This window comes from Argentina silus, assembly GCF_951799395.1.
Source record: "Argentina silus genome assembly, chromosome: 12".
NCBI lineage: Eukaryota > Metazoa > Chordata > Actinopteri > Argentiniformes > Argentinidae > Argentina > Argentina silus.
The window spans coordinates 11,916,833-11,933,427 of NC_139666.1; the positions used below are offsets into that span (position 1 = coordinate 11,916,833).

General features: G+C 37.5%; 3 protein-coding genes across 3 annotated transcripts; all 3 read left to right on the plus strand.

Annotated features, from left to right (window-relative positions):
• Positions 1–3,217: 3,217 nt before the first annotated feature.
• Positions 3,218–4,288, plus strand: hoxd12a (homeobox D12a; the record flags this gene model as incomplete). The annotated part of the gene is made up of 2 exons (XM_083682261.1): positions 3,218–3,788; positions 4,050–4,288. The coding sequence occupies 2 exons, from the start codon at positions 3,218–3,220 to the stop codon at positions 4,286–4,288; spliced, it is 810 nt and encodes a 269-aa protein (XP_083538387.1).
• A 4,091-nt stretch (positions 4,289–8,379) lies between these two features.
• Positions 8,380–10,058, plus strand: hoxd11a (homeobox D11a; the record flags this gene model as incomplete). Its single annotated transcript, XM_083681341.1, has 2 exons — positions 8,380–9,174; positions 9,826–10,058. Exons 1-2 carry the CDS (start codon positions 8,565–8,567, stop codon positions 10,056–10,058), a joined length of 843 nt encoding a protein of 280 aa, XP_083537467.1. The 5' UTR covers positions 8,380–8,564.
• A 4,397-nt stretch (positions 10,059–14,455) lies between these two features.
• Positions 14,456–16,323, plus strand: hoxd10a (homeobox D10a; the record flags this gene model as incomplete). The annotated part of the gene is made up of 2 exons (XM_083682718.1): positions 14,456–15,312; positions 16,049–16,323. Exons 1-2 carry the CDS (start codon positions 14,586–14,588, stop codon positions 16,321–16,323), a joined length of 1,002 nt encoding a protein of 333 aa, XP_083538844.1. The 5' UTR covers positions 14,456–14,585.
• Between the last annotated feature and the right edge of the window lie 272 nt (positions 16,324–16,595).

Here is a 16,595-nt window from a genome sequence, read left to right on the forward strand (position 1 = left end):
AATATATTCTTGATTTGTTTTTATATAGGAGTTGTCTCAGGAATCAATTTGAAATGTTTGTAAATATTTACTTTATTGTAGTCGCTGTTTAAAAACATGTTTTTATTTTTGTGCTTATCGTTTTAGTAGGCTATAGGCCCAGATATAATTTACCTGCTATGTTTTCTGTTTAAATTGTAAGGATTTTGTTATTGAAGATATTCCCAGGGTCACATGTTGGGTTATTTCTATGCCTTCCAAGTGTGTTCGAAGAATCACTGACATTCCCTCGCTAGGCCTATATATTTTGATGATTAGCCTATGATTTTGCGCTAGGCCTATATATTTTGATGATTAGCCTATGATTTTGCGCTAGGCCTATATATTTTGATGATTAGCCTATGATTTTGATAGGCTTAAAGGTTGTGCTCAATGTATTTTCACACATCTTACACTCAACTTGAAATTACGTCCAGAATACAAATGATATTATCTTAAAATGTAAATGAGGGAGGGGATTGATTAAGAGGGAATTTGGTATATGGACCTTGCAATAAAATACAACTGTTAAGACTAACATGTTTGAGCCAGTTATTTTACATTTGTTTTGCACCTCAGGATATATGTGCAATATATGGATGTACTATACATTCACAATTCTAAGTAGGCTGAATTGTACCATTCATAACAACAAGGTTTGTCTGTGGGTATGAGAGCAGCATGCACCCTTGACCAGAACTCTTCAGTTATACGATTATCCATTTAATCAAAAAGAAAAAAAAACTAAGCATTCACAGTAACATCACAAGACGGAAATTGTCTAACCGATAGCCTATACTATAAGCCATGAGCAGATGTCAATTTTCCGCCTGGACCGAGATGTATTTTTCTATGCTCACAAAAATAGTGACTGTTTGTATAGAAAGAAGATAATAGGCATACGGGTTGTTATGCCATCAAGAGGACCCTCGTTCCAAAAGTGTTCAGGCTAAAGTCGACAGCCACAATCATTTTCATTATTATTCTTCATGACAATTTTATTTACGTTATCCTTCTGAGCTTATACATTTACAGACTATGACCTCACTTTCAAGAAAGAATAATACAATGTCAAATGGTCCATTTATGGACTTGTTTCGCCATCTACTGGATTAATCATGCAACTACTGCACAGTGTTGGTTCATTTTCACATGCATTTATCAAGACTAGCCTAACATTGTAAAGTATGCGTTTATTTGAAACTCTGTAGATTATCGAAATCCCGTGTAGGCTTCTAACGTTTTGTACGGAATTATTTAAAAAAACTATTCTGTGTGAACGCAAAATATAGCCTTTAGCCAACCCACCCCACCCCACCCGTCCAGTCACTAAAGCGACAAGATTTTATATAAAATCCGCGTTACAAGAGCCATTGTTTTTTATTTTATTTTACGTGTGATCAACCCTCATTCAAATGTGTGTGTTTATCTTTCATAAAGGTCCAAATCAGTGCCGATTTCTTCGTTTTAAGAAGCGAACAAGCATCTCTGGCGAGAAACCCAAAACAACCTACTTAACATGTGCACTTGGACTTGTTTTGCTTAATCTGAGCTCTTTGGACTTTGACCTTGAACTATATCGATATTACACACTTACAGTAAGTAAAATGGTGTTTTTTGTAATATGCAGATATCTGATATTTGGTTCTCTAGTTGTCTATGTATCGGTGGCTAAAAGAATGTCGTTTTAGGGTATTCTTGTATTTACAGACTCGTAAAAGATGGGAGGCCATGCTGTCGCCTTTCTTTCCGGAGACGTAGGGTTAACAATTGTCCTTTTCTCTAGTCCGAGGATCCTCTCTCGATGTAGGCCTCTATATCTGGTGGTGAAACTTAAAGAAGATTTTTTTAGGTAAGATGATGACCCAAGATCCAATAAGATAAAAGTGATGACAGTACCGTAGGCTACGCTACAGAAACCAATACGCTATTTTGTGTTGTGAAATAATCAACAAAACAGTTCTCACTGTATTCCAGTTGCTAATGTAAAAATGTGAATTTTCACTCTGTTAAATTTACTATAAATTTGCTATATATTTTCATATTTTATGAGGTTATGATTGTCATACAAGTCGTAGTTGTTCATTTATAGGCTACATTTGAGTTATATTTTTCAACAATACATGATAGGCCTAACTAAAATGATGAAGGCTATCAAAAGGATTTCGTTCGTTATTGTACCGTGTTTTCAATGAGAGACAATTAACTAAAAGGAAGCCTATATAGGCTACTATTTTGTTGGACTATCGTGTTTTATTTAGTGTATAGCCTGTGAAAGATAAATTCGTTATAGCCCCTGACTTTGGATCTCTGAGAAACACTTCTGAAATGTTGAAAATGAGGACAGTGGGCTACATTTTCCTCTCTGGGGTCAGAAGAAAAAAATATATATATTTAGGTGTATTTGTGAATTGTTCATAAAGCTAGATTATGATCGAGGGGTTAATAGTTTGCCAATATAACTGAACATTGATTTATTGAGATTTCGTGAAAAATACTGCATGCATTTTTCTTGGTCGTTATTGCTTGTGGACTTGTAGCCATCATACCCCGTAGCGTGTGTTATATTTCCACATGTGAGATGTTTCATTTAAGACTACTTATTAAACAATGGTTTGATTCTAATGTGTATAGTTTTTGCATGATCATCTCAAAGTTGTAGGCTAGTCGTTTGACATTCCAAGAGAAGTAACGGTTTACTTATCTTGGAATGTCATACGACTAGCCAACATATTATCTGCAATAACGTGAGCAGATAATACCTGAAAAGACTGGCTTTTATTATAATAAAAAATATATATTTCTTCAACAATAATTACAAAGCAGCCTAATAATGAGCATCATCAAAATTATCTAAATAATTCTAGGCTAAAGTGATGATTCTGTATTGATATCGAAAGGGGTTTCTCTGATTTCAATTAAATCCTCTTGGGCAAATGTTCTTATATTTACACATATATATTCTCTAGACCCACATGGTGATATATACAATGAAATTCCCATATGATTCCCATATGATTTTTCTCTTTACTTCAGGTTACCTTATGAAATGTCTTGGTTTGCAGTATCAAGGGCAAGGGTGGGACTGAACAACATGCTTTGCATATCACGTGATGCTGTATTAACAAATCAACAATTACCTTGCCTTTATTCTTTAGGAGTAGCTAAAAGGGTTGTAAGAAGCGTTTGAGAGAGCTCCATGGAAATGTGTGAGCGAAATCTTCTAAATTCTGGCTATGTTGGTTCTCTTTTGAATTTTCCCAACCCGGAGTCGTTATATTTCCCGAATTTACGGGGCAATGGAGCCCATCTACCCGGGCTTCATCAGATCTCCTACAACCGGAGAGAGGTGTGCTCGCTCCCGTGGACTTCCCCAAGTTCGTGCACATCTTCGCAACAGAGCCGCGCTTTCAGTGGCTACTCTCCGCCGTTTCTATCCAATTCAGTGCCTGTAAATAGTAATCCCAACCACCACAACAAGGGACCACTGGACGAATCAAGTAAATACTATTTTCAGGACGTAAACCACAAGCCAGAAGAATCTGGTGGACACGCGCAGGCCTTTGCTGGTGAACATGGAGTTATAAGTTCCGGTAGCTTGAAATATGAATTTTCAAACTTGGACAGACGGTCGCATAATTCGACCGCACAACAGGGACTGAATTCCACTCACCAGGCAATTGCCGCCGGCATCAAGCAGTCGGCCAATTTAATTGCCCCAATTCAACCATCTTCAAGTAATGCATGTTCTAGGGCGTCTTTTTCTGATGGTAAGCAACTTCTTTCATAACGTTTTTCTGCTATTAAACTTTGGTGAATTATGTAGGGTAATTTAAAGATAATTTGAGTTTTGTGTATCCAGGACAATTGTTTTAGCCCCACATCAGTTGTTGTTGTTTTAATAGCCCTATTTGATCTTTTGCAAAGGTAATTTCAGACCATGCATGCGACTGTATCCGTCAGCTTGTTGATTTTCTTTCCAGGTTTAAGGCCCTCAAGTTTCTAAGGACATGTTTTTTTTCCCCTCTCAGGTGTACCCTGGTGCTCTTCACAAGTGAAACCCAGAAAGAAGAGAAAACCATACACAAAGCCACAGCTTGCTGAACTTGAGAACGAATTTATGATGAACGAATTCATAAACAGACAGAAAAGGAAGGAACTATCTGACAGGCTGGACTTGAGTGATCAACAAGTGAAAATTTGGTTTCAGAACCGCAGGATGAAGAAGAAAAGACTGATGATGCGAGAGCATGCATTCTCCATGTACTGATCATGACCTCGTGAGGCTTCCGTTCAGACAAGCACAACGATTTCAAGACTGCCTCCAGCTACTGAACATAAACATATGAATGATGAAAAAAATAATTGTTTATATTTTTCCAAATATAAAACCACACCGCTCATTGTAACTTTAGATGCACAGACTGATACAGCTGGTTTACAAAAATCTTAAAATGTATGTTTGAGCATGCAATTTCTTACAATTGTTAGGTTCGTAAGTATTAAGTGGAAAAAAACTATTTAATTATTTTCAGAAAATCACGTAGTAAACTTTGAACATGAGTGTTTTGTTAAGCATGCGGTTTTATTATTCTGTATTTGATGATTTTACTCAATCACCCAGTATTTCTGATGGTGCCCCAATAATAAGATGACATAGGCCTAAATGTCAGTTGAAACGTATGTAGCCTAAGCGTTCATTGAATGTTATTTATGATTTGATATTAAACGTTATGCATTGTATTATAGACCATGTATGGGAATGTAGTTTGCATTGTTGATGTTGATATTTGTGGTTTGGACCGGACAGTCCTTGAGAGCAACCAGAAATTCTCTCTCAAGCTCAAGTTCGTGTTTGTCGGTGGAAGGGTGAAACAGTGGAGTGCATTGGTGAAAATGTTGTTTGCATGTCTATTGCATGAACGTCTTAATACAATTTAATAAATTTCATTTTGTCTTGTACTTTAATGTTGTGTGCTAGTTTAATGCATTACTTTTCCACATGGTGTGTATATTATTTGAAAGTACTTGGGTCCATGTAGCCTATTGAAATATAACGGCATTCGGGGTCCAGTTGATAAATGTTGAGTACGTCATATTATAGGCCTACTTGTCCATATTGTTGGCATTTCCCTTTTCTTGAGAAAGGTTGGAGATTATCACATTAATAAATTCATGATTGAATTCCACGAAACACCTACAGTGCATTTTGTGTGCTTGAAACAACTAGGACTGTGGTCCTATCACAATAATATCTTGCCCAACAAATGTCTATGTAGCTAACATTCAAGCACTTGGTGTACTTATCATTCTGCTTTAGCTCTACATTTTGTTTGTATATTTTAGTCTTTCCTCCTTGCATACTTTTTTCTTTTTTTGTGAACTGGACCTTTTCTAGACGTTGTAACTAGACCAGTTTTTTAAGTTATTATTTTTCAAGGGGTATGTAAGAATATAGATGTTCATCCTAAATTACCGTGTCCAACATGATCGCTCGCAATCTTTTGTGCACCATCATTGGGCTAAGGTTGTGTTGGCTTGTTATAGGCTATTTGGAGGAGTTAGAAATGAATGTGTGGCAATGACGATATGCGAGGTTTATGTGAAAAATATAATAACAACGATACTGTTTTGATCTTTCGTTTAATTGTTTTAATACGGCAAACCACCATGGATGTGGTCACATGAAATGACTATTCAGAATGGCTAAAACATGTAGATCTAGTTCATTATGTTTGTTGAATTGCAATATTTTTTTAACGATCAAAGGGAATAATGTTGCTTTTTCGTCCTCCAAGGTCTTTTATGAGAGCTTGTGCGACGTCAGCTCACGCTCTCCAGATACGGGGGCGCCAAAACAAAGTTTAAGGTCAAAGTTAGTGTGTAATTTTGCATTCCAAAATGCGTACACAAACTTTAACAGAATAGTAGGCTGCACTGAACTCTCTTGTAATTGTCTTGTTTTGTGCAAGAAGGAATATAGCCTGCTTGATTATAGCCATGAGACAGGCGTGGAAACAAGGCCCAACTCGCCCATTTTGTCAACAAGTAGGCTATTGCAGCTTAGAGGCTACTCGTCTTGGCCTCCTTAGTAGCCTATAGCCTCTATGCTGGACATTTGAGTAGTCTATCTATATGATTTGTTCAGAGGGAATCCATCTTCCTACATTGGAGTATTTGAGATAGTTTTTAATTTATATTATTTAGACTATTGTTGTGTTTTTTATTTGGGAAATTTGTGGGCTTTTGTTTGTAATGTGTACTTAGCGAATCCTTTAACATTAGCCTATATCCGTTTCACAATTATCCGCCAAGATACACTGTCATAAAGGCTAATCGAATTTGATTCACATTCACTCCGAAGTGAAGGGATTTTTTAAATATGCTTTTTAGGGGAAATGCGTGCATGGGAAAAAAACAATGTTATAGAAAAACATTCACAGGTTGACCCGAATGTTCGCCCTCCCTATCAGTAAGTGTGTTGTTGTTCCCAGGACAATGGTGGGTGTCCACATATAGACTAGCCTATGGCATAACTACCATAATCAACCATATTAACTGCGTGCTTATAAGTTATCAAACTAGTTCCGTCCATATACAATCTTTCTGCATACATGCATAGTTGTTATCATGTTCCCGTAGAGATTTAGAAACGGGCATATACAAAATAATCAACAATATGTGACAACGTTGATTCCCAATCAACTACTGCAATGAAATATACGAATGTATTGGGACAGAAAATGGGACGGTGGGGCCCATAGCGATTTATTATCGCCTAGTTGCATGTAGACCTACCATTTACTTCCCTCACACGCTTTTAGATATCGATAACTATGTATCTATTAGTCGAAAAAGCAGGACATTTAGAAAATTAAACTATATAGTGTAAAACTTAGGCCTATAGGCCGCAAAGAGCTAGCTGAAGGAGCATGTAGACCTACCATTTACTTCCCTCACACGCTTTTAGATATCGATAACTATGTATCTATTAGTCAAAATAAAGCAGGACATTTAGAAAATTAAACTATATAGTGTAAAACTTAGGCCTATAGGCCGCAAAGGGCTAGCGTTGATACATAAAGTAATCACCTCCCACCAAAGTGTTTTTCTCTCCACCAGAGTTACACGATACACTTAAACTAGAACGCTTCCTTTTGTCTGTGCAATAAAATGATTTGAGTGCCGACGTTATTGGTGATTGCTTGGTGCACATCGTCTTAGACCACAGACGGTCAAAGCCAGCACAGTTGTTTTGTACTTGGCAGTACAAAGCTTCCTTTCAGTCAATCATGCTGTTGGAACTTCTGATTTTAACCGACATTTTGGATTATGTATCCGAAGAACTTCTTTCGGACGAGAAAATGAAAGGTGCCTGCGTTGGGGGAGAATACCAAGGTAAAGGAGCATTAATGATTTTCAGTGATTTTAATGTGCCATTTTGTTACATAGCATTTTTTTTTCAGATTGCAAAATAGCCTTAAACATTTGCCTGAACATTCTGTGAGTTGCCTAATATAGTAGACATTCAAAATAAAGTAGCAGTAGCCTACCTGTACATTTTCGACTACCGTGTCCAATATAACATTCAACCAAACTATATAAAATGGCCTTTGTCTTACGTTTTGCGCACCAACACCATCTATGGACTATCCCCCTCTACTAGTGTTTACGTTTATTACTTTCTTGCTTGCTTTCATTCTCTTTTTCGGCAGTGTGTTTTTCTGCCATTCACTTTCTCTGTTTTTGTCTTCAGATTTTGACGTCTACTATAGACGTCTACTATTAAGTGTGTACTGTGCGGGTTCATGTGTTGGTGTGTGGTATGGATTCGCTTGAATTAATGCACTAGGGTAAGAAGTAGCCTATATCGTCTATTTTTGTCCTGTTGTCCAATTAGGTCTACGCGCAACTTTGCGCGCAATAGTAGCCGATTGTGTAACTTAAATATAGCCTTGGTTTGAGGTAGGCTTATATTCAGCCTCATCAGTGAGAATTCGACAACCTTTAAGTTGTGTTGTAAGTGGAGGTCAACTTCAATGTTGCCAGTCTAACATGAAATTGTTGATGGAAATTAAATCATGCTTGTGCGTAATTCGCAAAATTGTATAACAATTCGCACATAAAGTCCACGGATTGAATACTGACGAATTTTGTTATTACTATTCTATGACGCTGCTTGTTGCACTACCCTTTGATTACATATTTCAGCGATTGTTTACTAATGTCTATTTCGCGAGCCAGGGCAAGCGGAGACATTTACATAGGAGTTGCTTCTAAACCCAGGCAACCAATGAACTGTCGTGTGCGCTCACATGAGTTTCTCCAGACAGTTCTTAATGACTGATATTGATATATGGTAATTTCTTAACCGGATCACATGACACAATTACCTCAAGAATCGATCAAGATGAATTGCACGTCAGCCTACGTTTCCGATTTTTTCTCCCTCGCGAATCCTTTCCACACGCCTATGGTGCAATAGATGGACAAAGTTTAACACACTGAAGCTGCCAATTCCTTTTTGCTATCGCAGAAGGGGAGATATGACGGAGTACGATGAGCGTAACAACTGCGCGTCAAATATGTATTTACCGAGTTGTACATATTACGTTTCGGCGCCTGATTTTTCATCTGTCTCCTCGTTTTTACCACAGACCACTTCGTGTCAAATTAATTTTCCTTATTCTTCTAACGTAGCTCAAGTCCAACCTGCTCGAGAAGTGGCTTTCAGGGACTATGGACTGGATCACCCAAGCAAATGGCATTACAGGGGCAATTATGCATCTTACTACTCAACGGACGAGATAATGCACCGAGACTTAATCCAGTCATCGAACAGGGCGGATATGATATTCAAAAATGATTCCTTGTATGGCCATCACGGCGGGACGAACTCGCCATGCAATTTCTTCACCAATGTTGGCCGAAATGGAGTTCTTCCACAGGGGTTCGACCAGTTTCTTGAGATCGCTAACTGTGAGAAGCCCAACCCTGAACACTCAAAACAAAAGATAGAGGAGAGTGTCCCCGGAGATGATGCGTGTAATAAACAGACTTCAGAAACCCCAGAGCAGCCTAAACGAGACTCAACTGAGAACATAGATGAGGATTCTTCGATATCAAACTGCGCGGGGGACAAGAACAACGGACCAAGTAGGTACAAGCATTAAATGTAGTTATAGTAAGTCCACTGCTTTGTCGGTCTGCTTTTATGTGCCGCTTTATAAGCACGCAAAGGTTTTATATATCCCAATAAGATTTACTTTACTGTTGTAAAAATATTTACGATGGAGACGCAGTTTAGGTGAGCTATACTCCAATAGTTCTGGCGTATTGTGTGTTTTCGCGTTAATGAAAGTGATCTGATTCTCGAAATTGCAATACATGTATGTTTGTGTGACCTATATGTTTGACAGTGATTGTATAATGCTTCAAGGGGTGCGATTGGGAGGGTTACGCTTTTCTAGCCTGTGGTAGGATATGCGAATATTTGGTGTGTTATTCATTAGCTGTAGTCTATGATTTTTACTTATATCCGAGACGTGGGTTTCAGGAGACTCCATATCCGCGTGTATGTGTGTGTATTTGTGTGTGTGTGTGTGTGTGTGTGTGTGTATGTGTGAGCGCGCTCACAAGTGCTTGTGCACGAGCATCTGTTTGTGTTTTTGCTTGTGTAGGCTATGTTTGCGGGTAGCCTACACGTAGGGTAGCAATAGGCTGTTTATCCAACTTGATGTACACTAACTTTAATCTGAACTGTATTTTGCTCCATCCATGTAATAAAACAGTCGTTTTTCTCTGTAGGTTCTACAAAATCCAGAAAAAAGAGATGTCCCTACTCCAAATTCCAGCTTCGAGAACTTGAACGAGAATTCTTTTTCAATGTCTATATAAACAAGGAGAAACGACTCCATTTGGCAAGAATGTTAAATCTAACAGATCGACAGGTGAAGATTTGGTTCCAGAACAGAAGAATGAAAGAGAAAAAGATCAACCGGGATCGGCTTCAGTATTTCACTGGAAATCCCTTATTCTGATATTTTGTTATTAGGATTTAGAACGGTTAAATTGTTCAATGCTTCACAACAGTAAAGATGTTTTGGGACATTTGATCCAACGTCCAAAAAACAAAATGCCGCACAAAAAAACAGAACATTTTAAATAGGTTGGATCTATCTATGCAAGGCTTTTGGTATCTTACACTTACCTCAGTGACTTTACATGAATCCTGTCAATTGAAGTAAAAATTCAATCCAGTGAAGACATCAGCAAGGAGACCTCAATATAATGTATATTTCTAGCGCAGTATGGTAAATAATTGTAATCTAGGCTATGTATCTTACTTTTTTTTATTTATTTAAGTTTACATGATAGGCTTTGAGAGATTCACAAACATTGCAGTTATAGCAACACATAGGCCTACTTTGATTACAGTAATCAGCCATGCAGTATTATAAGTAATTTATAACAGTAGAATTGTGTATGCACTTAGTAGATGCATGTGATGTATATTGTGTTATCAAATAAAGTACACGTGGAAAATGTATGTATGCGTTACTTCCTATAATTGCCGTCCCAAGAGCTTGCAGTTGTAGCTACATACGTGGTCAGTGTGTGTGACTGAAAATTGTTATGTGTAATTTCATACATTTCAACAAGTTCAATATTTTAAGCAGATATTGATGTCCAATCATTGATGTCCAAATTCAAATTGTTGCGTTTGTAAATGTACACATGTTTAGCTAGGCCTCTGCAGTGCAGTATGCCTGTCCGTTATTGTTGCTTTGGCAGTAGCGCCTTTCATTCCCTTCAACTTCAAAGTTTAACGTAGCCTATATAGACCTTGTATTTCCTTTATGTTGTCTTACACTAAGGCTGTTTACTAAACCTTGAACCGTCTAGACAGTATAATAAACACTAGCTGTAAATGTCTAAATTGGGGGCTATTGGACCCTCTGGCCACTTCAAATGCGTCCCTTCCCCCAAATAGTCGAGAAGGATGCTGTTGTGTTGTCAAAGAGGGTGTGGATTAAGCAAAATGTAGCTATTTGCAAATATATTTATCAATTTAATATTTGAATGAGATTTGCATGTCAGCTGGGGCAACCTCCTTTCAGAAAAGGCGTACTATGCTATAGCGTGATATGACGATGTTCCCACAAAAAGTGGTGCATTTCTTTATGGTACAACTTTGTGAATGGCATGTTAGTATTAAATATACTAAATCTGAACACAAATGTTCTTTTCTGTCTTTGAACTTCCCGTAATGCCAAGGTCGTCACCTTTCACCTTATCGTATAAGTATAGACGCCTTTTGGCTGAGAAACGACGCCCTCTGAATAATATCTGCACTGCAGCAGGATTCCAATATGGCTGCGAAGCTCTGGGGTTTCTTTAATTGAAAGCAAGCAGATATAAGGAAAGGGTTTCTTCTTGGAAATGTATATTCTTCCTCTAACCAATTCCTCTAACCAATTACATCAAAAGTCATCTGCAATATTCTAACGTGGCAGCACATTTGCGCACTATTTTATATAAGAATAAACCACAGTCTTGTTTTAATAATTAGACCAAAGCACACACTTTTCGTAATCAATGTTTTTATTGTCATCCGATAATTCTGTCTATTATGGCTACGATTGAGTTATCAAAGCAAGGCAGCAAATGCATGAATTCTGGAGTTAAAGACAGAACTCCTTAATTGTTCTTTGTTACTGTGTAAGTGCAACAGTTAACTTAATTTAGATAAATTAAAACAAAGTTTTATAAACCCAATTAATTGTGGGCCATACTGCAGCTTTTGTTAATCTTTCTCACGTTTGCGTCTCTCTTGTTATAGTGTATAATATCTGGTCACTCGAATTATGGGCTGTCATCTATAAGTAATCAATCAATGACAAATTTATAACTATGTTAGATTTTCACTATATTTTGTTGTTTTTGTTTAGGCTGTAGTTGAAAAAAGTGAAGGCCTATTGTTCTTTCCCATTCTATCCACACGAGGGCAGACGTGTAGCAAGTTTGGATCAGTCCATAACTAGAGATAGGCTGAATTACAGTTGTGATCTGAAATACAATGGACAGGAATTCTTTTTTTGTTGATTTTACCCTTGTGTATGACAGAGGAAATGTATGTGATCTCAAAAATGATGTCTCTTGTGTTGGCATGTTCTCGCTATAGTAACCAGTTTGGCTTTCTTTGCATAGTAGCCCAGTTGGTGCTCAACATGAAGCCTTATTACAACAAAGAACATGATCGCTGTGCCCTTTTTAACAGAAATAGGGAAACAATTTCAAAGTGGATTGAACTATTTTATGTAATATATAGGTATATATATATATATATATATATATAGTGTGTGTGTGTGTGTGTGTGTGTGTGTGTGTGTGTGTGTGTGTGTGTGTGTGTGTGTGTGTGTGATTTAATACAAGACTAGGGGTCGATTCCATTTATCTAGATTAAGCCTACCATTGGAATAAATTGCACTCTATTCAACAATTGCTCATTTGGTGTTTTGGACATGGTGTGAAATATTCCTGGGCTGTGGTTAATATTTTTGATATTTTCACATTTCCCCGAAATATGTGTTGTCCAAGGTTCATAAAAACATACATTTAGGTTTTTAGAAACTAAACCAGAATTAGCCTGTGGGCCTACTTCTGGATTCAGGATCTTAGTCTTTGTAGCCGGCACTTGGTTCTAAATTGTGGTGTAGAGCGATCATCAGTAACTGACTGATTTTGTTGTCTTACGGTCATTTCTGTCTGTTATAAAGGTACAAAGGAGGAGAAGATGCGTTGGTTTTGTTGTCGACGTTGAGAAAACGCAATGTAGGCTACTCCTTCCTTGCTTATGTTACAGAAATCTTCGCTCAGATAATGTCTATGAATTAATATAAATTATAAACTGATTCAACACTTGGTTGAACTTGTTCATGTGGGCCTATGTTCAAACATGCAATGTTCTTTTTGGATATATTCCTATCATAATATGTTCTCACTAAATTAAGAGCTATGGAATGCTGTACATTCGACATATTTAACCACTTTTTTAATTGCAGCCTTTAAGAGTTTTTAACTTTTGAAATATTTTTGGCCGAGCAATAATATTATATATAAATATTTCTATTTGATGTAGCCTACAATTTCTAGGCCTATGTCTATACAACATCCGTTTAATTCAAACGATATCATGACTTTTTCAGTTGAGAAATCGATTGTGTGATATCTCTGATATTTATCATGAAGTCTCAGGTATCGACGTGTTTTATTCCTGCAAAAACATATGCACATGATCTCCATAATCTATTCTGCACAGGTTTCCTGAACGCAAGCCTATTCTTAGATGTATTGTGTTTTCTATTAGGATTAGTCTCCTAAATGGTATGTAGTTTTTATTAAAGAAAACGGCGTTGTTTTTAACTTGAACATTCCTCATTTGAACAGTTTCTAAAATTAGTAAAAGAAAAACACCTTCTAAAATTAAGGTTTTAAAATAGTCTGGGTTTTGCCTTTGTACAGGTCTTTGTGCTGTGCCGTACATAAACCAGTAAAGGCATACGGACTCGTATCGTATTTTCAGCGTATGAGGCTGTTATTACAATTAATATAATTTAGTGTTAGTCTCTGACTGCTTGTTAAGTGGTTTGGAAATCATCTATTAAATTCAATGTGTAGGCTAAAAAGTGTCAACATATCCTGCTCATTCCCAGACCGGGGCTAGACTGCGGTGAGATATACGTTGAGAATACTTTGAGACAATTGTGTTTTCTTGATGAAAAAAGGGAAAACATTTTCCCCGTGTTACTCTCCCCTGAATTCCGCACGTCGGCTATAATACATTTGTGAAACAGTGTTTTAAACATAGAAACAGGGCAATCGATACCTCCTATAGTGGGTTTCTCGGGTAATTTTCATTAACTAGACACCATTTGGAGAATAACATTTCAGTGAAGCCAGACATAGAGCTATCTAAATAAGAACCACATTGTGTATCTACAAAATACATTAATTACAATATACAATAATTATTTATTTTGGTAAAATATATAGATATAGCCTGTATACTTCCTAAATTGAGGATTGTGCACGAGAACGAGTCACATCACATTATAATTAGATAATGATTCCTGCGTATGCATTTGATATGAGTTGGTCTAATATTTTTCTTGAACTTGAGTTGACACCAACGTGTCGAAGTGAAGGCATTAACGCTTGATACAACTTGTAATTTCCTTCTCAAAAGACCATGGCTATCTTTGTGGTTTGACTTTATTTATTGAGTTAAGCAAAGAGAGTAGGCTAAATGCCCAAGATGTCCTTTGTGAGTATTTGAATCAATTTCAAGTCCGTGTTCTAGGTGTCGCTGTTGACCACGTCTGCATCCTAGTCATGAGTCAACGCGTCCATGTGATGGGAAAAGAGGCTGCGTCTCAAGGCCATTTTCAAATTTCATTGGTGAGCTTGTCATGTGGTAGAGAGGCATCCTGAGTTGCACGGAGATTGTTTTGCTAGATATGTCAGCCTACAAAGGACATCTCTCTCTTCTTTAAAACTTCTCCAAAATGTCATTTCCCAACAGCTCTCCCGCTACAAATTCTTTTTTAGTTGATTCGTTGATTGGTGCTTGCAGGACTGACAGCTTTTATTCCAGCAGCAACATGTACATGCCGTCCGGTGCAGAAATGGGAACTTACGGAATGCAAACCTGTGGACTCCTACCGTCTCTCGGTAAAAGAGGGGACATCAACCACCAAAATATGGGTATGAATGTCCACTCGTACATACCTCAAATCGATAACTGGACAGATCCGAATAGATCGTGCAGAATAGAGCAACCATCTAACCATCTTACTTTTTCACAAAACATTAAAGAGGAGAGTAACTGCTGCATGTATTCCGACAAGAGAGCAAAGGTCAGCTCGTCAGATGTCCCCGCATATTCTAACATTATCCCCGAATCTTGTTCAGTCGATGGCCCCGAGATCCCAGTTCCGGGGTATTTCAGACTGAGCCAAACTTATGCGAGTGGGAAACATCAGGACTATGGCCATGAGACGACGAGTCCAAACACCACATTGATGCAGCTCAACAGAGTTACTCCCAAATCGCAGTTATCTTCCTTTGTCGAGGTGGAAAAGAAAACAGCCGACATACCGCAAAACCGAGAGACCACCAGGACACCCATACCCGTGGAAAGCCCAGATCCAAAGTCGAGCGCGCAGGAAGAGAAGAATTGCTCCACTGAAGCTTCAGTCTCCAGCCCAGAGTTGCCACAGAAGGAAACGAAAGGTGGGTACAATAAAAGGATTAATCGTGTCGCGGTGTAATACGAACGCTCCAGCATCATAAAACCCAATATAAAACACAAACAACCCTAAAGTCGTAATGTTTAATGAGAGCCTTACTCAGGTTGCAGTAAAAGGCTTTTACAGGAAACGGTTCGTCCACGCACCAGACATGTTTGCATTGACATATACTGTTTTGTTTTTACTTTTATTTTCATGCTTTGTTTCTTTGTCGACAATAGAACATTTATTTAGCTTTGAGAAAAAAACATGCTTTATTTATTGAAACAGGCTTTAGTAAAATGTAATACAAGATAATACCTTTGAGAATTAATCTTAAGGCAGTTTTCATTCATTCTCAATGTTGATAATTTCGTTTCTATTGTTAGGCTATACGCAATTGGCTTCACACGTTTTGCAATGTATTATGTGTCTAAAATATTATTATATCCAAAAGAGTATCTGAATGTTTTTCATTCTAGGTTATTTCTGTATAGCAGGTGGTATTAATTAAATGTAGCTTAGCTAGAATATATGTTTCACCTTTGATCATAGTGTTGAGGCATAACAGATTGCGATTTGCCTACAATAGCCCTAATACACACATGAAAGTACATTTGGATAATGTGTGTATTGTATTCTAAAAACCCTAAGAGATGTGTTTAGAGTGAAATCCTCTAAATTGGTTGCAAAGCATTTGCAATAGGAATTAATCATGTGTTGCTTTGTTTCAATTCCAGACTGCAAGACTGATCCTCCAACAAGCAATTGGTTGACTGCAAAAAGTGGAAGAAAGAAAAGATGCCCTTACACAAAGCACCAGACGCTGGAATTGGAGAAGGAGTTTTTATTCAACATGTACCTGACTCGAGAGCGCCGTCTAGAGATCAGTAAAGGTGTCAACCTCACCGACAGGCAAGTCAAGATCTGGTTCCAAAACCGCAGGATGAAGCTAAAGAAAATGAGCAGGGAAAACCGAATTCGGGAACTTACCTCAAATCTCACCTTTTCGTGAGCATGCATATGAATACCTGTTTTGTTGTCTATTTCCTCCTCTCTTCAAATTGATGATATGGGAGTATAGGACTTATTTTTTGTTTTTAACTGAAACTGTGACTGTAATTGCTACTTTATTTTATTATGTTATTTACATGGTGACTCATTATGTATTTTGAATATATGTTTTATCACAGGGTACAAGTAGGTCCTAAATTATTACATGTAGTGGACATTCATTATTGGACTGTTTGGTTGAGTCTGAAGAAGTCGCAAGAGCGACATTTTTGG